The sequence below is a fragment of the Halyomorpha halys genome, unplaced genomic scaffold (assembly GCF_000696795.3).
Source record: "Halyomorpha halys isolate HHAL.00 unplaced genomic scaffold, Hhal_1.1 Scaffold31.1, whole genome shotgun sequence".
Taxonomy (NCBI): Eukaryota; Metazoa; Arthropoda; class Insecta; order Hemiptera; family Pentatomidae; genus Halyomorpha; species Halyomorpha halys.
Window position 1 is genome coordinate 265,072 of NW_027107458.1, and position 24,241 is coordinate 289,312.

The 24,241-nt window shown below is 30.4% G+C and overlaps 1 protein-coding gene across 2 annotated transcripts in view; it reads left to right on the forward strand.

Moving 5' to 3' along the window:
• The window catches only part of LOC106685203 (thrombospondin type-1 domain-containing protein 4), a 495,278-nt gene that overhangs the window by 193,052 nt on the left and 277,985 nt on the right, over positions 1-24,241 (forward strand). For both annotated transcript variants that reach the window (XM_067045746.1, XM_067045747.1), the window contains exon 3: positions 1,933-2,027. In XM_067045746.1, the coding sequence (XP_066901847.1) occupies positions 1,933-2,027 (95 nt within the window). The remainder of the gene's footprint in view (positions 1-1,932; positions 2,028-24,241) is intronic.

The following is a 24,241-nucleotide window of genomic DNA, read 5'->3' on the forward strand; positions in this document are numbered from 1 at the left end:
AAAAAGGATCAAAATTGTTTTAAAGAAACTAAACCACTCTCAAACAAGTATATTAATAAAAAATAAATCTAATTATATAGCATTTTTATGAAATAAAATTTTAACACATTCGGCCGTTAAAATTTTCGAAACAAGAACATAGCCAAGCACGTACAATACAGTTTATTGAGCTTTTATTTTGTAATTAAAGAGACCACACACGTCGTGTTGAATCTTTATAGGCAATATATTTTACCGAACGCTAATTTTAAATTTAATGGTACATTTAACGCTGAATGGCTTATGTAATTTATCAAAACATGTCGTCAATAAATAAGGTAAAAAAAGAAACATTAGGCCAAAGATGTTTATGCCTGAAGTTGGGACACCAAAAACAACAGGATCCCGTTAAAAATAATAATTAAACATTCATATATCTTAGTAGAAATAGTTTAAAAATAAATACAAATCGATTAAAAATATTTAAAGAAAATCAAAATTGGTCCACATTAAACCCACTTTTTTTTTTTAATAAAATTATATAACCATAAACACTTTTTTGTATTTTACATTAGTTGTTTACAATACAAAGAGAGTGGATCCAATATCGCTCACAAAAATCTTTAATACTAAGAAATTAAGATTCTCATTGTAAAACACCTTAAATTCACAAAAAAATATTTTTTTAAAAATAATTACAAGTACTTCCAGTAACGTGGTCTAAATGATTTTCCTCAATTATTTTGATTGATATTTACAAACAAAAAATAAATTCTACTACAAAAATAAACAATCAAAATAAAGTTGTTTACAATATGTATAAATAAAATAATAGCACAATAAACAAATGGAAATAAAATAAAGATAATTAAAATATATCAAATACTATTTATACTCAGCCTGAGAAACTCCAAACATAGCTTGTAGCTCCACTTCATGGTGAGAAAAGCATGACTCCAGGAGATCACTCCGCTTCTCTTTCATCTTTAAATTAATGTCTTGATTTTTTTTTTGACTGCCCTACAGTTTACTTTAATAATGTGGCTCTTAACCCTGTACAACAGATTCGTTATCTTGGACTACATCTTGACAAACGACTAACCTGGAATCCTCACTCAAGACTGAAAAGACAGGAAACTGCACGCAGATTCCGACTATTACTACAGCACTTACTAGACAAACGGTCTAAACTTCCAACTCATTACAAAAGACTGATCTACATGACAATAATAAGGCCCATCTGGACATACGGAGTTGAGCTTTGGGGCTCCACTAAACCTTCGAATTCCTCTCGTATCCAATCTTTACAATCCAAAATCCTTCGTAAAATCCTCGATGCTCCTTATTTTGTTACTAATAAAACCATCTATAAAGACCTAAATGTTCCTTATGTAACCGATCTAGCCCGAACCCGATATTATTCCTTCCATAATAAACTCCCTAACCACCCAAACCCACTAGTTTCTAACCTTGCTTCTCCTTCACTACCTAATAATCCTCCTAGGCGTCTGAAAAGAAGATGGCCTCGAGATCTTATATTGTAAACTGTTTTTAGAGTTCTACTACTGGGTAGTTTCTCTACATGCTGTATCATATATCATTATGTCATTATGATCAAATTTACTTGTTGTATTTTTTATACAGTTGTAAATATCAATAAATAAATTTAAATTTTTCTCAGAGTTTACATCTTAAAAGTCACATTTCGTTGGTTAAATGAACTTACTAATTTCGTTCAATCACATTCAAGGTGTCCATTTCTTGTTTAATGTATAGTAGCTATCTCTTGTCAAGTTTTAAGTCTTACTGCAATGGTTAAGTAAAAGAATGGGATAATAGACATTCAACAATTTTATTTTAATTTCCCTATTAGTGGCATTAATGACTATACATTATAAAATGTATTCTCAATTGTATAAATTATTCAACATTGTCTAATTAACCTTTTTGCAGGTGAGGCATCGGTGGTCCCAGTGGACTGATTGGAGTCCATGCACGCGTCCGTGTGGAATCGGAATTCAGGAGAGGAACCGTACTTGCCATATGAGGTAATACATTTATTTATTTATTGTATTCGATTAATTCAATTGTATTTTTATTACCTTTCTGCTGATGTTTCGATCTACGTTGTAGATGTCCATTGGGGCTGTTATGTGGAAGTGTAAACAGAGACCCCTCAAATGACATTTGAGAGTGACAGTGAACTATCAATCTCAACTTCGGTTTTACAATTAAGATTCAGACTATTCATAAACGTATATTAAACCTGAACTGTACCCGCTGAGACCTCATAGCTAGTCCGTACATCAACGGGATTTTGGCAGGCTAAGAATTTTCAGTATGAACATGCCGGTTAGAACAATTTGGAAATCTGTTGAGCCGTTCACTCAAAAAATCGTTATATATTCAGAAACATACAGACTACTCATATTTTTTTTTTCTCAATATTTTGAGCTCAAATTGATCTAAACATTCTTGAAATATCTCTGTGTAATTAGAGCAATAAATCGTTGGTAATTGGTTAAGTCTTGGCTCAAAATATGTTTCATCTGCATTAACACATACACCAAGGGATAGACTAAACAAATAGTTTCAGTATCTTGAGCTCGACTTGCTTTGAAAATTAACGCTATCTAGTTGAATAATCTTAGCCATCAAAAATAAAAATGTTAGCGTAATTATTCCATGGCTTTGTGAATGAGATTTGACTCCTGCCCGATTCATGCTCTGTGTCAAAAACATCTCATTTTTGGTCTACGAAACACAAGGGTCGAAATCTTTCAAGCCTAATTTTAACAATTTTTGACAATATTCATTGGTGTCAATACCATAATAAGTTACTTAATTAATTCTTATTAAATGATTAATTATTTCCATTTTTTATCATGAGAAGCGAATCCGATATATCAGTTCTATGAATTTCTTTTTTACCCACAGGATTGGACATTAAACTTTTTTATATATGTAACGCAAAACCTTTTGTTTAGAGCTGGACACCTATCTTCCCAATAGGAGGTATAGTTTTTTTTTTCTTTTTTGTTTTTTAATATTATTAAATATGAAGTGACGTTTTTGTTTTACTGTTTTATTATAACGAATGTAGATAGCCTAGACTTGATGTATTGTTTGTTTTTAGTTTAGATAAACGACCTTTAACTCATAATTTTTGTAAAATTATTACAATTGATTATCTACTTTATGTATTTCACGGGCTAATTCTATTTGTACGGGGGTTGCCCCAACAATAAATAAATAAATTATTATTACTTAATTAATTCTAAAGTTATACATGACCAATGAATTATTACGAACCATTAAGAAAATATTTTATTTTTTCTATTTTTTTTCCCTCCCGACAAAGTACAAGAACAAATTACACTACGACTAGCTGATTACACAGTTCTGTTCTCGAGACAATACGCAAAACTGAATATTCTCACTTTATGAGTCGTTACCTTATTCTGATTGCCTTCACTTTACAGTATACTGTAAGATCCTCTTTACAATAATATTATTGATTTCATATATTATTATGATTGGGATTTTTACCACTTCTTTACATTTGTGAACATCGTGACACCTTTGGCGGGATTTAGGACAGACGATTCTTCTCGGTGTCAGTAGGTGAATCGGACGTATTCTCTATTTAACAAGGACCGTAAAGATCCATTCCTGACCTCGAAAAGGTCAAGAAATCGATTATGTGTGTAAGGCGTAGATGGGGGGATAGCGGACGCCTTGGGCACGCCTGGACTACACAGGCGATTAGAGTACCTTTGTCTGCCTTCCCTAATAACGGTCATCCTCGGCTGTGCCCCGGAGCTAGAGGTAATGTAAGAACAGGCTTCACTGCTCATTAGCGATGAATCCAATCCTCGACTCTTTAGCAATAAAACAAATAAATACCATCAAGACCCACTTCCGAACGATACTTGTATGAAAAAAATAATCCTTTCTAAATTTTGACACCCTTGAGATATAAATAATTGAAGGGAAAAAAATATGAGAGTAAAGTAAAGGTTAAAAATTATTATATGTGAAATTTCCTCAAACATTTTATCAAATTTTAGATCTAAATTAAGATAATTTTTTAACGAAACGTAACAATCTATATATCACTCCCTCCTCTTATTTCAGAATTTTTTTTCCTACAAAAATATTTCTCCTTTAGTTAGTTTTCAAAATCTTCCATAGTTCATACTTATCAATTTTATTACGATTAATAATGAAAAATAATTATCTAATAAATAAAAATCAATATTTGTTTGTTCGTTTGTTTGTTTTTGTTTATTGGCACCAAACTTTATTGGTCATCAACGCAATTTATATTTTATTTAATTTTTCTTATATTTTTTTAATTTTATTTATTTACTTTCTTATTACTTTTTTCCCGTTCAATGTTTTGATTTTAAAAAACTGAAACCCTAATTATATTGTTTTGTCATAGTCTCCGTTAGTTTTTGAAATATCTGGGTTTAATCCTAAGCTATTTAGGTGAGGTGTGAAATATGGGCATTGTTGGAAAATATGGTTTATTGTCAAATGGTTGTTGCAATACTGGCAGTTCGGAGGTGTTTCTTTTGAAATAAGATAGGAGTGGGTGAGCCTCGTGTGACCTATTCTCAGTCTAGTCAGTGCAATTTGTTTGTTTGGACTTCTTCTGCTATTCCGATTTTATCGGTAAAAAAAAAAGTTATAATCAAAATTAAGCGTTTTTGGCGCCTAGCTGAGAAATCATACATTTTTTATGTTTATTATATGCCAATCGGTTAGTCTCTGGCTGAAGAATAAGAAATAAATAATACAAATTCTATTCAATACCTCATTTCAATTACCAAAAAATATTTTATATTATTACATAAAATTTCAAATACAGTTTTATAATTGTACATATAAGTTTTTTTGTGAATTTGGAAATTTGAAAACCAGAAATAAGATATTTAATTAATGTTTTATAGCATTTAAGCACTTTTTCGGCATATTATTTTTTTTTACATATAACTATTTTAATCCCTTGTGTAAATGAAAAAATAATATTTTATATTAGTGTATGAAATGTCAAGTATAGTTTAATAATAGTACGTATACATTTTTGTGAATTTGGAATTTAAATAAGAAAAAACCTGAAATATGAAATCTACCTTTAGGCAAAAATTTTTTAAGCGAAACCAAGTTTTTCAACAGGTGTGATTGGTAACAGGTGGCATTTTGACTCAATTGTAAGGATGAATGACTTGAACAAGCAAACCATCTTTTATGAGATTGACAAAGAACCAGAGGTGTTCAGAGAATACAGATCTCTCAAATAGAGTTATTTAGTTTTCTTGATATTCATGTTTGGTTTTCATAGATACATTTCTTACTTAACAACACTGAATATTCCCAATGAAAATCATACGTTAGTTAAATTGAATCTTCAACACCGACCACCTTCTTATTCATGTAAAAAAAAATCCTTATGTGTATTGAACATAAGTTGTCAATCTGACTGTCGAAGAAAGTATAGATAGTAAAAAAAATTCACTTCCAAGACTAACTTATAATTCTCCTATATGTGTGGTCTTCATTGCGATACATGTGTGGCGAGGCTTTCAGAGCTCTTATGTTACAGCATGAAAAGAAATAATCTAAAAGCTACAACAAAACATTAACAGGGACTGTTTTTAAGTTAATGTAGCTGTTAAATGAATACAAACAGAATAAAATTACTGAGCTTAAAAACAAAACTTAAAAACGTTTAAGAAAAAAAAAACACAAGTACACATGGAAGAAAGTAAACAGAGGCATATGAAGAATCACTGTCGAGCTTTTAATTGAAGTAATGTTAGAATGGTCAGCCGTGGTTGTCTTCCCACAGCGTGCCACTTCCAACAAAAAAAAGCCACGTGGAGTGAGCTCGGGACCTCTCAACTCCATAACCATATCGTACTGATAGAGTGCGAACAGGGCATAAGGGATGTATATTTAATGTCATTGGGATCGATATTTAGACAAAAAAAAATATTATCTAATCTAATAATTATTCTGAATGGATTTTTTTTTTTATTTTATATATAAAATACTTAGATTAATTATATTATTTCGATTTCTTGAGACAAGGAAATTATTTATTAAATAAATCAAAAATTTGTATCCAATTTTGTCTCAACACTTTATTTTTCAACAGTCCAACGTTTCGGCCATTCTAGCCATCCTCAAGGACATCTAAATATTTTACAGTTTATATTATATCTTCATTTTTAACACATATAACAACGACATTATTCACTAATAACATAACATACCTTCAATATAATTTCTTCCTCACATTAATTTAAAGTTTCTTTTGCATTAATTTAAAGTTTCTTTTGCAGGCTATTCTGCCCAGGTCATTTTCTTTATTATAAGTTAAAAGCCTATTAAAACAGTCAATTATTAGAGAGTCACATTTATTATTAATAAGCTTAGTAAGCTTAAGTCAAGTTACCTATTTTTTAAAATTTAAAATCATTAATATTTAATTTTTCTTATATAAGATTATCAACAATTAATACACTACCATATAACAAACCATTTATAACCTCCCACTCACACAGGTCAGCCTTGTTTTAAAATTAATTTATTTTATTTTAAATTGCATTTTTGTCTCAATTTGGTATTTATTCTAATTCTCAAAATTCCATTATTACATTTAATTGTAAATAGTAAAAAATTCCTCCATTTATTTTTATAAATTTATTTTGCTTAAAATCTCTGCAGAATTTTGGTTTAAATTCTTAGTATATGTTTTAAAATTAACTGTGTAATTGATCTTCTCTGATATATAAATCGACTCAAGTATTTTTCTTTTGTACAAATTATTTTCTCTATGTAAAATTATGGTGTTGTCAAAATCAAAATTATGTTGATTTTTGGCTGTATGCTGTACTAGATTAAGAAATTATATTGAAGGTATGTTATATTATTAGTGAATAATGTTGTTGTTATAAGTGTTAAAAATGAAGATATAATATAAGCTGTTAAATATTTAGATGTCCTTGAGGATGGCTAGAATGGCCGAAACGTTGGACTGTTGAAAAATAAAGTGTTGAGACAAAATTGGATACATATTTTTGATTTATTTAATAAAATACTTAATTCAATTTTATCACATATTAATTTGTATTGCATTAATATAAAACTTAATATTTTAAAATAATAAATAAATCTGTACCGCTACAACCCATGAAGGGTCAGGAGTGCAGCACTTTGTAAGGAAGTACTCTTACTAGACCAACGGCTGTGCAAGGAGGTGATTCTGTCGGAAACAGAAAATAATTGTCTGTCACAGCCGAGTTCAAACCCTTAGAGATAGTAGCCAGTGTCTTACCACCAATCTGCCCACTCCCACAAAACGTAATATTATACTTTTATTTTAATATAATATTATTATACAATAAAATATCAATTTGTAATAAATTAGTATTGGGAGTTTTTCTTTTGTACACTTTGGATTTATAAGCGATGTTTCGATACCTACCGTACGTATTTTTGTTGTATCTCTAAGACACAATATATTACTTTAGATTTACTGTCATGATAATATTTATAAATGCTCTTTTCAATCCAATGTATTTAATAACTGGCATAATTTTCTATTTATATTCCAATTACATTGCAAATAACTTGCCGTATAGTTATGTGAATAGTAATAAGCTCGCATTTATCCCTATCATCCGTGATGGACAAGATGTTGATGGTAACGGAAAGAAGTTTTTAGTTTGAGAAAGGTGATGGATGAGAATGGCGGTCTGCTTCCGGCGTCGAAGCCTTCTAGCGCTATGAATAACTCCTGTCTCAATCGTACCGCTCAAATTCTCAACGGAAGTGGTTTGAAAAAATCGATTCTTATATTATCGATATAACTGTTATCATGAATTATTGTAAAATTTTAATAATGATTACTTCAGTACCTATCTAGAAAAAAAAATTAAATAGCACATTTACCATGAAGCTTAAGTCAAAAATCCTCAAGTATAGGTAAAATTTAATGAATTTTTCCTTTGTTAAATTATTTATTTATTTATTATAAATCAAAATTATTGAGAGGAAATATTCTTAGAACCTCATTAAATCCACATCGTAAAAGTAAATCGATAAAACTATATACACACATGCAACAAATTAGTTTTTAATGGAGTGATACAGGCGTGAAGAGAACCTACCCATTGGTAACTCAAATGACTTTTTACATTAGGAGGTCTCGTGGCCATCTTCTTTTCAAACACATCAAACACCAAAGGATTGTCAGGAATGGCAGAGGAACCAAGGTTATATTCTTAGAACCTCATTAAATCCACATCGTAAAAGATAAAACTATATAACAATAAACATTTTTTTATTAATTTCAATTTTAAACAATTCCATATTTTTTTAACTTTGGCCATTTTCAAACTTCTTTTCCTTACTTCTTCACTGGTGTTATTCAAATTCTTTGGTATAATAAGTACAACCTTATTGAAGTATTAGTAGACATTTTTTTTTTTCTTTTGGGGTCTTTTAATTTGTAATATACTATTTAATATTACAATTAAAATTCATTTATAAAAACATAGATTACTTTTTTTTATATCTTTATTGAATTTTAGAACTGTACATAATTATACACCCAGTAGATTTGATATAAGATTATAATGTCATAATACAGTCATGTTAAAAAACTACCCATTGGTAGCTCTCTAATTTCGTGTTTACATTAGAAGGTCTTGTGGCCTTCTTCTTTTCAGGCGCCTCGGAGGATTGACAGGGATGGAAGAGGAAGCAAGGTTAGAAATTAGTGGGTTTGGGTAGTTAGAGAATTTATAATGAATGGAATGATATCTGGTTCGGGCTAGATTGATTACAATGGAACATTAAGGTCTTTATGTGTGATTTTATTTGTGACAAAGTAAGGAGCATTGAGGATTTTGGATTGTAAGGATTGCATACTGGAGAAATTCGAAAGTTTAGTGAAGCCCCAAAGCACCAGATTACTTTTTAAACATTTTTTTAATATACAGTAGTATGTTAGTTGTTTTTTTCTTATTTTGGGCATAATTAATTTTTTATATTATATTTTTCAAAAGAAATTTTAATTATTTTAAAACTCCAGAGATGTATGTTGATTATTAAATTTATTTTGTTTTTGTTTTTTGCTATGCTTTGTCAGTTTATAAAGATAATATTTGATATTGTTGCTGTTTCAGTGCACTCAATGGAGCATTTTTTAAAACTATTTTCGTTTGTCATTTTGATCAGTTTCTTAATCAGGATCAAAAAACATATTAACAATGAGGTAATTAATATCATTATTAGTCGGGTCTTAAGGGATTCTTTCTTGTTTCCTTCTAGGGAAAATGATTTTCAAAATATAAAATAACTATATATTTCATTAAAACACAAATCTTGTTTTATTCAAGATATCAATATGGAGGATATAATATTAAGTTATTCCAAGAAATGATTTTTTTAATGGGGCACCCTCCCTTTCCCCTCTGGATTCACCAAATGTATTGTTTATTATTGCTAAATTGTTATATTTTCCAAGTCGATAAGCTCTTAAGAACCCTATTCTACTCTTAAAAGCCTTTCTTTTTTCTCTCATGACATTTGAAATATATACATTTAAAAAAAAAATTATTTTAAAATACATAAAAAGAACCGGACAGCCTTGATACAAGGACATATTATTTATTTTTGACAGTTGTGGATCCCAGTCATTCATCGGAATGGGCGACGGAAACGCGGGGGCGATGCCAACTAGCTGCAGTAGTCTCTGACTGATTGATTGGCCGAGAGTAAATCTTTCCAACTTCCATTAGGAAAAAATCACAGAAAGCATTATTTAACTATACTCTTTGTTTGGTAAAAATATATATATAAATATACGGTTGATAAAAACACACCTGAATTTTTGTAAATGTCAGAATTGACGGTATCGTATTTTAATTTTATTCTCACTAGCCCGAACGAGATACAATTCCTTCCATAATAAACTCCCTAACCACCCAAACTCACTGGTTTCTAACCTTGGTTCCTCTGCCATTCTTGACAATCCTTTGGTGTTTGATGTGTTTGAAAAGAAGATGACCACGAGATCTCCTGTAAATGTAAATGTAAAAAGTCATTTGAGTTACAAATAGGTAGTTTCTTAACATGACTGTATTATGTCATTATAATCTTATATCAAATCTACTGGGTGTATAATTATGTACAGTTCTAAAATTTAATAAAGATATAAAAAAAGTAATCTATGGTTTTATATATAAATTTTATTGTAATGTTAAATAGTATATTACAAATTAAAAGACCCCAAAACAAAAAAACTGTCTACTAATACTTCCAGAAGGTTGTATTTATTATACCAAAGAATTCTGATAACGCCAGTGAAGAAGTTTGAAAATGGCCAAAGTTAAAAAAATATGGAATTGTTTAAAATTGAAATTAATAAAAAAATGTTTATTGTTATATAGTTTTATCTTTTACGATGTGGATTTAATGAGGTTCTAAGAATATAACCTTGGTTCCTCTGCCATTCCTGACAATCCTTTGGTGTTTGATGTGTATGAAAAGAAGATGGCCACGAGACCTCCTAATGTCCTTTGAGTTACCTATGGGTAGGTTCTCTTCACGCCTGTATCACTCCATTATAAACTAATTTATTGCATGTCTGTATATGAATGTACAGTTGTAAATAGCAATAAATAAATTTTTAAAAAAATTTAGTCTCATATCGGCTGGAAGAATGAATAAGATTTTATAATACCTGATTATAAAACTGAGTTTAAACAGTTTTTAGAAAAAGCAAACTGTTGAAAATAAAAAAATGCATATAAGAATTTCTTCATGAAATCATTTCTTACCGAAAAACCTACACTAAAATACAAAAAAAAGGTTTAAGTTTTTGCTTCTTAAAATATTTTAGTTTTTTTTTATACCTAGTGTTGTGTTCCAAAATTTCAAACTCCTGTACAACTACTTAATTATAAAATTATTTTCGCATAACGATTACCTCACGAATCGCAATTTTAAAGGTTTAATCAATTAATACTATTTCGCGCTACTATTTCTATAGTATTTTTTTTATCGCTATCAGCACCTGAGTTAAGGAATAAAATGTGTTTCGCACATTCCAATATCCTAATTTTTTTTTCGCTTGACTCCTACAGCACGTTGTTCCTCATTATTCCAGTAAATTTAGGATAAACCCACAAAAATTTCATTAAAATCCATTTGAAACATTTGGGATCTTCTCTCTGTCAGGTGTATATCGACTTCAGCTGGTCCAAGAATATATTATTGTGTGTATTTTATTTTGTCCTCTCCTCCGCCCTTTTGAGGTCATTAGTTGAACAAACATAATTTTGATTAGTAACATATCTAGGGGTAGGTCATTAGTTACTGCATTATGATCTCAAGGGTGGTGCGTTGAGACAGGTATTGGTTTCACATAGTTTTTAATTAATTAAAATCATAAAGTAATATGGGGCCGCCCATAGACCCACACAGTCTTACCAATTTGATGTCTATTGGCGTTGCCGGTTAGAATCCGGCCTGGGACGTTGACTTTTTTCATTGAGTGGCGGTCCCAAAAAATGAAGAACTTCGAGCCCCAACCATGGTTAGGCAGTATAGGACTCCAATAGGAGTCTTGGACGAAAAAAAAAAAAGTAATAATGAATGTTAATTGGAAAAAGTATTTTTTGATTTTTTAATTAAGGCAAGAAGGTAAGAAAAGGCCGAAACGTAACTAAAATATTAAAAATATGTATAAAATAAATTTACTATAAATAAATTGAATATAAACATTTTTAATTCTGATATATCTTAAATTTTTATAGAACGTAGGTTTATTGTAGTCCTTATCAAATATTTTTTCCATAACCATTATGATTTATAGTTAAAACTTTAAAGATTAAAATAAAAAACAATGATAATAAAGAAAGTCATAATATATACATATAGATTACCAATTTTAATTAATATATTCACTTAGTTATGCATACTCATGTTTACTTTTACATTGGTATATTTCTTCTTTTTTCCTATTTTATATATGAGAATTATTTCTATATTATAAAGTAATTTCTAGGGTATTTTTCGCTTAAGATTATTTTTACCTTGGTGTATTTTGTATCTCTTACTCTCTTTATTTATTTTTTTTTTTTTTATAAAATACACATATTCATGAACTCATGCAAAAAATTTACTTGAATGTTCAGAATTGGCTTTTATAAATAATTTTATTTTTTGTATTTATTTATTACTTATAATAGCAATAACATGTTCAAGTGTGAACTGAACGTTCCATCTATGCGGTTTCACATGGAGCTATGTATAACTTTTAAATATACTCCTCTTGTATTGGGTTACTATTTAAAATAATTAATTATCTATACATATTGCTAAGTATTGACAATATTGGTTTAAGAAGAAATTAAATTTAATGAAATAGATATTCTGGGTAATAATATTTGGTAGTTGCTGGCGCATAAATATGCAGATAGAGGGGCTTTTGCGAAAAGAATTCCGAGCCAAAATTTTCAGAAGAGTTGGTCAAACAACACCTGCATTGGCTTGCACTTCATACTTTAATCTTCGAACCATAAAAGCAACGGAAAAATAAAAGTGTTTTGGATATCAAAGGATTGAGTGCCGTCTCGAAGTTCAAGTAAAATGATGGTATCCACCCCTAAAATACGATCAGTCAATGAAATGGCCGGGAAGAAAGTAGATGGGCTAGGGAAATGGATCTATGAGAAGGAGGATTTTCAGCCGACATTTGGGGCTATAGAGCATTTGTTACTGCTAAAGAGTCGCCATTTTCAGAACAGTTAGAGATCTATCATAGGAGTCGTTGGGTAGCAGACCAGAGAAGACATTCGAGGCTAAGTCAACCTGGAGGCAACAGAGACCACCGCTACAAGGATTCAACCCAGATAAGTCATAGTAGTCCGAGACTGTAATTTTGAATGGCAAACAATAGTAATAGTATAATCGTTTAATTATGTCTTGTTTAAATTCCATATATAAATTAATTTTAATCCATAATTAATATCTCTTGTCCAGCTCTCTTCTATAAAATATACCTCATCTGTAAATAAATGTAATAAATCTAGTGTTATCTCAACTTGATCCGATGGTTTTAATACTCTGTATGTCACCTGAATACCATATCTAAGTAAATTGGTGAAAAAGACACCTTTGGAAAAATATTCAATGATTTAGAATACACCAATATATCTAGTATACAACAGTGGGGAGGGAGTTCTGTATTTTCTAGAAGAACATTAAGTCGGTTTTATATTATATTACATATAATAATACAATTGTAAATTGCAATAAATAAATAGAAAAAAAATTACATATAATAAAAATACACGATATATAATAAATGCGGTTTCTGGGACCCTAACAGTCGTAGAACCGCAACATAGCAATACATATATTTTAATTTCAATTTATACATTATATGCTCTATAGGTTATATACTGTGTATACAACCAACTGCCCAATACGTTAGACAGTAAAATAAATTGGCTATGGCTATTAAAAAAAAAAAAAAAAACATGGAAAGTTATTAGTTTTCAACAGAGATTTCAGTAAACGTTGTGTGGTCGCAACATAAAAAAAAAAGTTAGGTTCTGTTTTTATCGATGAGCCGTATAATTTCAAAGCATTTGTTCTTTACCAAAACAATGGGCAGAGCGTACACCATTTGTTCTTGTCCAAGTAGCCCGATATTTCTCCACTATATCTCTCCAGAGGTTCAAATTAGTATTCCTAACTTAAAGGCTATATTTCTCGGTGAGAAAGGGATAAATTGTTGGTGTTACCAGATTACCAAAGTACCTACCCACTTTAAGCGCTTAAAAGTTTCCTTTAAATAGAATGGGCTCGCCTCTGAATCTATTATTATGGGTAATTTCGAGAGGGGAAAAATATGAGAGTAATTTTTCAATGTTTATGTATTTTTATGCTGAGGTATATTTATGAACTATAGTATATGTATGTATATCAAATACTTTCTTTAAATAATCGCTATAAAACAATATTTATACAATATATTGTATATATTATACAATATATTCGAAAGTGTAATTTCGAAATAAATATGATTTTTTAAAAATTTATTTATTTATTTAATGTTATTTACAACTGTACAAAATAATACAATAAGTAAATATGTTGTACGTTTCATATACACTTGAAAATCTTGGGAAGGAACCACCCATTGGTGGTACTTCAAACATTAATTTAAACTAGAAGGTCCCGTGGCCATCTTCTTTTCAGACGCCTCGGAGGATTGTCAGGAATTGTTAAGGATGGAAGATTAAATATTAATGGGTTAGGATGGTTAAGGAGTTTGGAATGAAAAGACGCATATCTGTTTTGGGCCAAATCTGCAACGAATGGGATATTAAGGTCTTTGTGAATGAGTTTATTTGTAACGTAATAAGGAGCATCAAGGATTTTGGATTGTAAGGATTGGATGCGGGAGGAATTTGATGGTTTGGTGGAGCCCCAGAGCTCAATTTCATATGTCCAAATTGGTCTGATTATCGTAGTGTATACTATTTTTTTGTAGTGAATGGGAAGTTTTGAGCGTTTGTCAAGTAATTGTTGTAGCAATCGGAATCTACGAGCAGTTTCTTGTCGTTTCAGTCTTGTGTGTGGATTCCAAGTATGTCTATTGTCAAGATGGAGCCCTAAGTATCGAATCTGTTCAACAGGCGTTAGTGGAGTATTTAGAAAGGATACTGTAGGACAGGAGGGTAGAGGTTTACGACGAAGAGTCAAGGTGATGTGATTTATTTTGATTCTCCGGTTTTGACACCATTCTTCAATAGATGTTATGTGTGTCTGTAGTGTTTGTGATGCATTATAGTTGGGTCGTTGTTTACAGACAGTATACATGTTTCATCAGCGTATGTTGTTAGGACTGTGTTAGGGTGGGTTGGGATGTCAGCTGTATAAACTGTATAAAGAATGGGACCTAAGATTCTACCTTGAGGAACACAGGCGGACTGAGAAAAGAAAGATGAGTAGGCTAGGTTATGATTTACTTTAAAGATTCTATCAGTGAGGTAGAAGCGGATTATAAGTAAATATGTAGGGGGTAAGAATTTACGAAGTTTATAGAGCAGACCTGGATGCCAGACTCGATCAAAATCTTGTTCAACATCGAGGAAGACTCCCGTGCAGTACATTCCGCGCTCTAATGTGGAAGATATGACATCAACCACTCGATGACTCTGTAGTATGGTAGAATGGGATGTTCTAAATCCAAACTGGTGGTTAGGAATAACATGATATGAGTCAAGGATTGGATAGAGGCGTTTTAATAAGAGTTTTTCTAGGATTTTGCCCATAGTGGGCAGGAGTATAATATGAAAATTAAAACATTGTTTAATAAAACATTACATAAAATTTTCTATCGCAGTGTGTTATACATTGTGATCATTTTATCTTCAGGTTTACGCAAAAAAAAAAAAAACACGCAACTTTATCTAAACTTTACACTAGTGGTTTCCTAACTTTATTGTCCAACCGCCCCCTTTCCAGGAAAAATATTACGTAGCGCCCCCTGGGAATCGATTTTTTTAAAAATTTTAATAGCAATTAATAGTAAATATATATTTATTAATGTATCTACCTTTTTTGAAAAATATTGCAAAGAACGGTATAAATTGGAAACATTGAACTTTGAAATTATGAAACTATTTACTGAACTCAGAATAGAATTTAATACAAAAAAAGTTAAAACAATTGAAATGATCTTAACGAGAAGGATGAACCTGGTGTGCTGCTACTAATTTAGTGATCCTAGGCTCTATTTTTGTCAGTCGTAATATTGTTCACCGTGACAACTTGTAGTTATTCATTGCCCCCCAAATGCACCTGTGGCTATCACCGCCTCCCCTCCCTGAATCGCTGCAGCACCCACCAGGGGGCGTTAGTGTCCACATTGGGAATCACTATGTTATTCTAACCTAATAAATACATAAGAAACAATTAACAACATTAAATAGACAAAATATAAGTAACAGACTCACTACCTGCTGAAAAAAACGGTTACATGTGAGAAAACCTAAAATAACCTTACCTTCATTTCAAAAACCGATTCAGTTCTTGTCTAAACAAGAAGATAGATAATAGATGCAGAACACATTGCAATAAAAAATTAAGTAATGTTTTAATTGTAATATTTATTAATCAGAAATTACATATGTGCTTGTAGTTTTATAGCAATTATTTGAAGAAAGTATTTGTTCTAAAAAAACTGTTTTTCTTTATATTGGATTTTTCAAACTTCTTCGCAAGGTTATCAGTTATTTTGTCTCGTTATTACTCAAACTTATGTATTCACGTTGTAATATTTCTGTATTTACATTTATTATATTACTAACGCAGACTGTAAATATATTTTATTGCTAAGTATAGCTTATCCGAAACTTCTCCAGGCTTACCCTCTAGGATATTCCTGTTCAGTATTCCGCTCCGTCCCCTTTTTACGGGTGCAAAATACTGTTTGAAGTGTCTCGTATCATTTCGAGGACGTGACAACACCTTTGTAGTTCACCCTCGAATGGATTTCCAATTGTTCTCCCATTGACCCTATTTCACTACGTTCCATCCCTTTTCCTATCTGTTTATGTTTCCCTCTCCAGATAACCATTCGGTTGCAGCTGTTTGCTTTTCAGCGTCGTGTCCACAGCGATAAGCATTATCAGGAGCATAGATACAATTATTTTTTCATCTGGAAACAAAAGAGAGCTAAGGATTTAATTTAAAGTCTATATTATATTTTATACATAGGAGGAAGTAAAAAATAATTAAATAAATAAATAAAACTACTTATTTGGGAAGAGTCAGTCAAATACTCATAAGGCTCCATAACTCATCTCATAAGCTGCAATAGCACAGCTGTATAAAATATATTGGAAGAAGATATTCCGGGTGGCGGTCAATAAAGGTATCAAAATAGTAAAAGAAAACTATTTATTGTTTATCAACGTTTCGCCCCACCTTCCAGGGCTTCGTCAGGGCTAAATAAGAAAAACAAGATACAAACATTTTAGAATTAACAGAACATTAAAAATATAAAACATTTCAAAACAATCATTAAGTTTATAGAGTATATAAAAAATCTAAAAAAAATATATTATTAATAACAATATGAGGAAATATACATGTTGATAGACTGGAGACAAATTGTTGATAAATTTAGCTAGATCTGAAATAAGTTCTCAATGTGGATCTAGACACATAAATAATAAACTACTCATTAAAACTAGATGTATAAGGTACTACAGATAAGTGGTGTAGATATGGTATAGATGAGGTATAGTAACATGTAAGAAGGGATATTGAGAAATAGGATAAAAATAAACAATGGTCCAAATAACCTGATAAGAACGACGTTCTGATGCCAACAAAGAAGAAAAACGGGAAAAGCGGGTAGAGAAAAGGGTATACTACCTCAGTGGGGACAGTTTTTTTATAATAAATAGATGGGTCAACTGGCAGAAGTATCTAATCTACAACAGGTAAATGTATGCAATAAATTAGGTAATGTAAGTATCAATTATTAACAACTTGTCTCCAGTCTACCAAAATGTATATTTCCTCATATTGTTATTATTAATATTTTATTAATTTTAGTTTTTTAATATAATTTATAAATTTAATAATTTTTTTGAAATGTTTTATGTTTTAAATATTCTATTAATTCTAAAATGTTTGTATCTTGATTTTCTTATTTAGCCCTGACGAAGCCCTGCAAAGTTGGGCGAAACGTTGGTTAACAATAAATAGTTTTTTGTTACTATTTTGAAATCTTTATTGACCGCCACCCGGAATATCTTCCTCCAATCTACTTCATAGGGTCAACTATCTTCTTCCAATATATTTTATACAGCTGTGCTATTGCAGCTTATGAGATAAGTTATGGAGTCTTATGAGTATTTGACTGACTCTTCATAAATAAGTCGTTTTATTTATTTATTTATTTTTTACCACGAACATTACCCCTCCCTTTCCAGACGAACCAGAATAAATCGAGCTGACACATATTCTAACAAAATTAGCAATAATTCACGAAAAAAAGTATTTTAATTTGCTCAAAATTTACCGGTTTTTTTTTTCATACAAATTATTGTCTTAAAGAAGATTTTTTTAAATATAAAAAGTAATTTTAAACGAGTCATTTATTCATCAATATTCTAACATGAAATTTCAACTGCCGGATTGAAAAATTGCTTCAAAGGCCAATAGATTTTCTTTTTTTTTCCTCTTTACATGAATCAAGCTGATGTACAAACGATGGAGCTCGTCCAGTGAAAGAAAATAAGTACTGAGCTATTAGTAACTTCAGTTCAAGAAAAAAAATATTTGTAGAACTGTAAAAGGAACCGCTGATGAGATGAAAGAACTGAGTATGAAAGATGAAATATAATATTATATAGGTCTGGACATACGGAGTTAGCTTTGGGGCTCCACTAAACCTCTGAATTCCTCTCGTATCCAATCATTGCGATCAAAAATCTTTCGTAAAATCCTCAATGCTACTTATTTTTTTACTTTATTTTACTACAATTTACAATTTACTTTATTTTTTTATTTATTTATTAATATTTTTTATTTATTTATTTTTTTTTCTTTTATCATGCCATAGGCGTTGATTACCAGAGAGTTTTACGCCTTTAAGCAACAATCAACAACAAATTTCTCACTCTGGTAACTTTAGTGAAACCCATCTTTTCTAACTAATGTTAGAGATCATAAGGACTTTCAACCTAAAATAAATAAATTCTTAAACCATGATCGTCTTTAGCCAAGTCATTCAAAACTCAGATGTTTTCATTTTCAGTAATTCAAAATATGAATTTACAGCATTTTAATGGATCGTTATAAAAGATTCATTTCAAACTTTGAATAATGTACTATCAACATTATTTTAAACATAATTTCAATAATATTTTCATTTTTTTTATCATACTTCGGGGTGTCAAAATATAAATTGTAAATGTATTTTTTTAAATTTCCATTTAGAAAAGCTTTGCTATTAAATAATCATAAAATTAGTGTTATTTTACGATGTAAATTACTCTTACTTGTAAGGTATATATTATTTTCTTTTATAAAACATAAAAACGTTGATAAACTGTAGTCCTTACTAGGACAGTTTATCTAGTTCCTTAACTAGGTATCGAAATAAAAGTGGGTAAAACCAAATATATGGTTAGTAGTAGAAATGGATTTTGGTTTTGGTTTGGGTGGGGGTTGGATTGGGTTTTGGTGATACAGCTATAGGAGGAAATAGATTTGAACATACAGACAGTTTTAAGTATTTAGGTTCTGCGGTAACGATACAAATCGAAACTGATGATTAAGTTGATTAAGTGAGTTTAAGTGTAGGAGATACTTGTTATTTTTCAATTTCAAAATTGCTTAACTCGTGTCTTCTGTCCAAAAACTTAGTTAGAATTATGGATGCGAAACGTGGCCTCATACGCTAAGGTAAGAACACCGCCTTGAGGTTTTTGAAAATAAAATATCAAGAAAAATATACGGACCGATAAAGTATGAATTAACGGGAGAATTTAAAAGGTTACACAACGGTGTATTGAAGGGACTGCACACTGTAAATTTAATTCAGGTCATGCGGCGTATAAGGTTGTTGGACTTAGCATCGAACGTATTCGAGGGGAAACCGACTGGTAAACGTCCGAGGGGTACACTGCAACGTAGATGGAGTATTGCGTTAAAACTGATTTAGTAAATTTGGGTTTGGGGGGGCGTCACTGGACAGATATATGTAGGGGATGATTGGTGGTGACTTTTGGGTTCACTAAGCCTTTATTATCAGTATTATTAATAAAACTTAAAACACTAAATAACTTCTTTTTTTTTTAATTATTTATTTATTGTAATTTACAACTGTACAAAATAGGTACAATACAATACAATAGGTAAATATGTAGTAAGTTTCATATACACTTGAAAATCTTGGGAAGGAACCACACATTGGTGGTACTTCAAACATTAATTTAAACTAGAAGGTCCCGTGGCCATCTTCTTTTCAGACGCCTCGGAGGATTATCAGGGACTGTTAAGGATGAAAGATTAAGAATTAATGGGTTAGGATGGTTAAGGAGTTTGGAATAAAAAGAAGCATATCTGTTTTGGGTCAAATCTGCAGCAATGGGATGTTAAGGTAAAATAACTTTAAAAAAAGTTAAAATGTAAAATGAAAACATTACTTTACCATAGATTCATTATTATCAGAGGATTTCAAAAAAGAGATCATTCCACTTTTGTACGAAGACTGAAGGGTCATTACCGAAGCTCTGAAATGGAGGAGTATGAGAAGTGGATCGCCCCGGGCGCATGAAGACCTTGCGACGCCGCGACTCGTCATATCTCCTTTTCTTACATTAGCTAAAATACTATTAACCCACTCTTTTCTTCTTTTCCTTGTCTCTCTTCCGTCAAATGAGAGGTGAATAAAGAGCCAAAAGTGATATCAAATGGAAAGAATCGTGCATTACGATTAAAGAAGCAGACTGAAGATCCAATTCAACATTCAGTACTACTTCAAATTCACTTTTTTTAAATAAAATAAGAATTGATTTTAATTTTCTTTTTGATTTTATGCTTTGCTAAATTCCTCTTTAAGCATTTTTTCTATACCTTACTGTCAGTGCTATTCCTTCAATACATTGTTTTATTCACTTTTAGAAAAGGAAGATGGTTCGGGTGTGGTCAAATAAAAACTTAAACAGTGAAAAAAATACTTTCTAACGTTTCGCCCCACGTTGTATGTCTAAAAAAGATACAAACACTTAAATGATGTAAACCTGAATGAGAAACGTAAATGAAAAATTAAAAATGTGTACAATGAAAAGTAAAAACTAAATAAGAATAATAAAAGTTTATAGACAATTAATGGAAACGGAAATAATAACAGATAAAAAGAAGAAATATAAATAAAATTACAAACTAAGAGATAAAAAAAAAATGTGGGATAAGAATAAAATCAACGTACCACATAGAGCCTAAGTGAACTTTGACAGGATGTAAAGAGAGGAGTGGGAATAGACAGTTATTGTACGTTACATTTGAAAATTATTATATCACAAGAATGATATGTTAATATAACATTTAATTCATTGCTGAGTGTTTGAGGCTTTAGCGCACTTGCTCAGCCTCCACTGGCTCACTACCAGTAATAAGGCGAGAGGGATGCGCTGGGATCTTTTGAGCTCTGCTCTACCCCTCACATGTGGAGGATAGAGTGGGCTCAGGGATCCTCAGGTCGATTGTGTAAACATTGTATATTAGAGTGTAAATGTGACTAGAGATTATATTATTTTATTTATTTATTTTTTCATACACATAGTTTGATTATGTTCATTTTGTCTATGCTTCTGTTCGTATATATTTTAAGAGAGATTTTTTTTTCATTTATTTATTTACTTTTATTCATATTTTATTTTATTTTAGTATGAATGTGATAATTCATCACTATAACCTATTGTCCACAACTGTGTGGCATATTGTAATATCTATCAATAAATAAAAAGTATTTTTAAAAAATTCATTTCAAGTTCTGACCGAGACATTACTATTTTTTTTCTATAAGCTATAAATGCAATGAATTACCGCGGGTTAGATTCGAAACTCTCAATCGGTACACCACGGTCAGTAAATTAAATATTTGGAGGAGGAGGGGAGGGAAGTGCTAAAATAGAGGGGAGGGTCTACTAAATTGGATTAAACCGGGTCTAAACGATATTGACCTGTTGGAAATAGGTGGGTCCAATAAGGTCCAACATGTTTGCCAGTTTCCTTTTATACCGTTTCTTAGTACCGATTCTGCAAAATGATGTTGATCCTGTATCTATATATATTTTTTTTTAAGTATCTTTTTTTTCATTATGTTTAAAAATATAGTTTAAAAAATTTCAATTAATTGAGTAAGAACACATCATACTTTCTTTATTTCATTTTTCCTATTTTGAAACGACATTCTGTAGCTGGTCATAATCAGGTTCCTTACCCATCATCAGTGATTTTAAATTATGATATAATTTAAAAGTTATGTGTAAAAACTAAAATTGAGCAACAAAGGTGCAATTGTAAAAATGTTGAAAATTACAACAGCACTGGCCCGACATAGTATTAAACTTGAACATTATTTTAAAAATCCTTAAATTTTGGATATAGCCAACCACGCAAACAATAGGAAAATTACTTAAGCAATATACACAACTAAAAACATTAATAATGGAATTAATTTAAGACTTAGTTTAGTTGTAAATATAACCTTAATATAATTTTCAAGTCTTGTTAATATAATTTTTTTGGATTTTCCCTTATTCTTTATATATGAAACTTAATTTATTAAAATATTTAAAACCAAACTAACGGAAATAATGGTTATTGTGAATATTGTACCTGAGTCTAAATAAGGAGACCAGTTTAATTATGATGAAATGTGAAGATATAATTATATTAAGGTATTTGTTTTAAGTAAATTTTTATTGTTGAATAATTTGATTGTAGCACGCATATTATGAATTGTGTCTATTTGTATTGTTGTGTACCTGATGACGGGGCAATGGCCCGCCGAAACGTTAATGATATATTAAAATAAAGAAATTTAATCAGGAAAACCTTATACCAACCTAATTCCATATATACCTTTCTAATCATCCTAAAACTTTGCTTCAATCCGTATCCAGTTCCACCTATTGTTACAATACATGTCGAAGGTTAAAATGACAATGGCCAAAAAATCTTTTATAAAATAAAATCGACGATTGGAGTTCTGACAATGGGCATATGCTCCGCTCATTTAGCGCCTTGGCGCACTTACACAGCCTCCACTGGCTCATTTACAGTGACGCAGTGAGAGGGCTGGGCTGGGATCTCATAGGGCCCTGCTCTACCCCTCATACGTGGGCTCGGGGATCCTCAGATCGGGATTGTAAATATTGTATATAATTTATTTTACTTTGTATAATTATGTTCATTTTATTTATCAATTTTTCAGTTTATATGCGTATAGAGATTTTATTTTTTTTTTTCAGTTTATATGCGTATAGAGATTTTTTTTTTTTCTGTTTATATACATATAGAGATTTTATTTATTTATTTTTCAGTTCATATACATATAGAGATTTTATTTATTTATTTTATTTTATCATTTTTTAAATTTAAAATTATTTACATATTTTATTTTAGTTATTATTATTATTCTTTTTAATTTTTGATATGAATGTGTTCTATTACCACTATTACTCATTGCCCAAGTTAGGGGCAGATTTTAATACTTATCAATAAATACAGTAATTATCAGCAAAAATAAAGAAGAGTTTTCCACTACAATTCATTAAATAAATAAAAACTCATCCAGTAATAAACCTCTAATAAATGTTATTCATTAACTTTTTTTATTAAGTATAAGTAAATGTATATTGAAGAATATAACTTTAAAAAATTTAGAGAGAATTTTTAAATAAAAATATATTTTTTACATTAGAGAATAATAATATATGCTTTACAATATAGTTTTATTTTTTTCTTTCTATGTCCCTATATGAAAAAAATATATTTATACCATCTTGCATAAGCACATAGAAATATCAAGCACTAGTGTTTATTGCGATTTATATATATTTATTATACATAGATATTTAAAATAAAGGTTCTAAGCAATAAATTAATAATAAATGTCATCTAGGTTTTATTATAAAGGGGATGTTAGCCAACGAATGCTGATATTTTGTTGCAATATCCCTTTTCTTTAACATAAATTTTTTGTTATATTTCAACTCACCTTTCGATTCCGAGCTAATCAAGCCAGAACTTTGATCAGGAGACTGTGAATATTTGTCAATTGGAGAAGTGAGTTTGCCCTTTCTAAGCATCAATAGCATGTAACGACCCATAACTCGTTTGGGGATGGGGTCAAAGCAGGGTATGATTGGCCCTCAGGTCGGGGTGAGTAGAGCTGCGATACACCTGAATAAAAAAACGGAATATACCAAGTCGCTTTTCATTCGTTCAATACAAAAATGAATGAGTAACAGCATTACAGTTTTAAAACCTACAAACATCTAAAGAAGGGAGGGGGAGTGATTAACACTTTTAAATTAATAATTAAAAATAACAATGTATGTATATATAGTTGACCGTAAAAATTTAAATATAAGAAGATGGTTAGGGTTGCGGTCAAAAAAAGAACAAATAGTTTAAA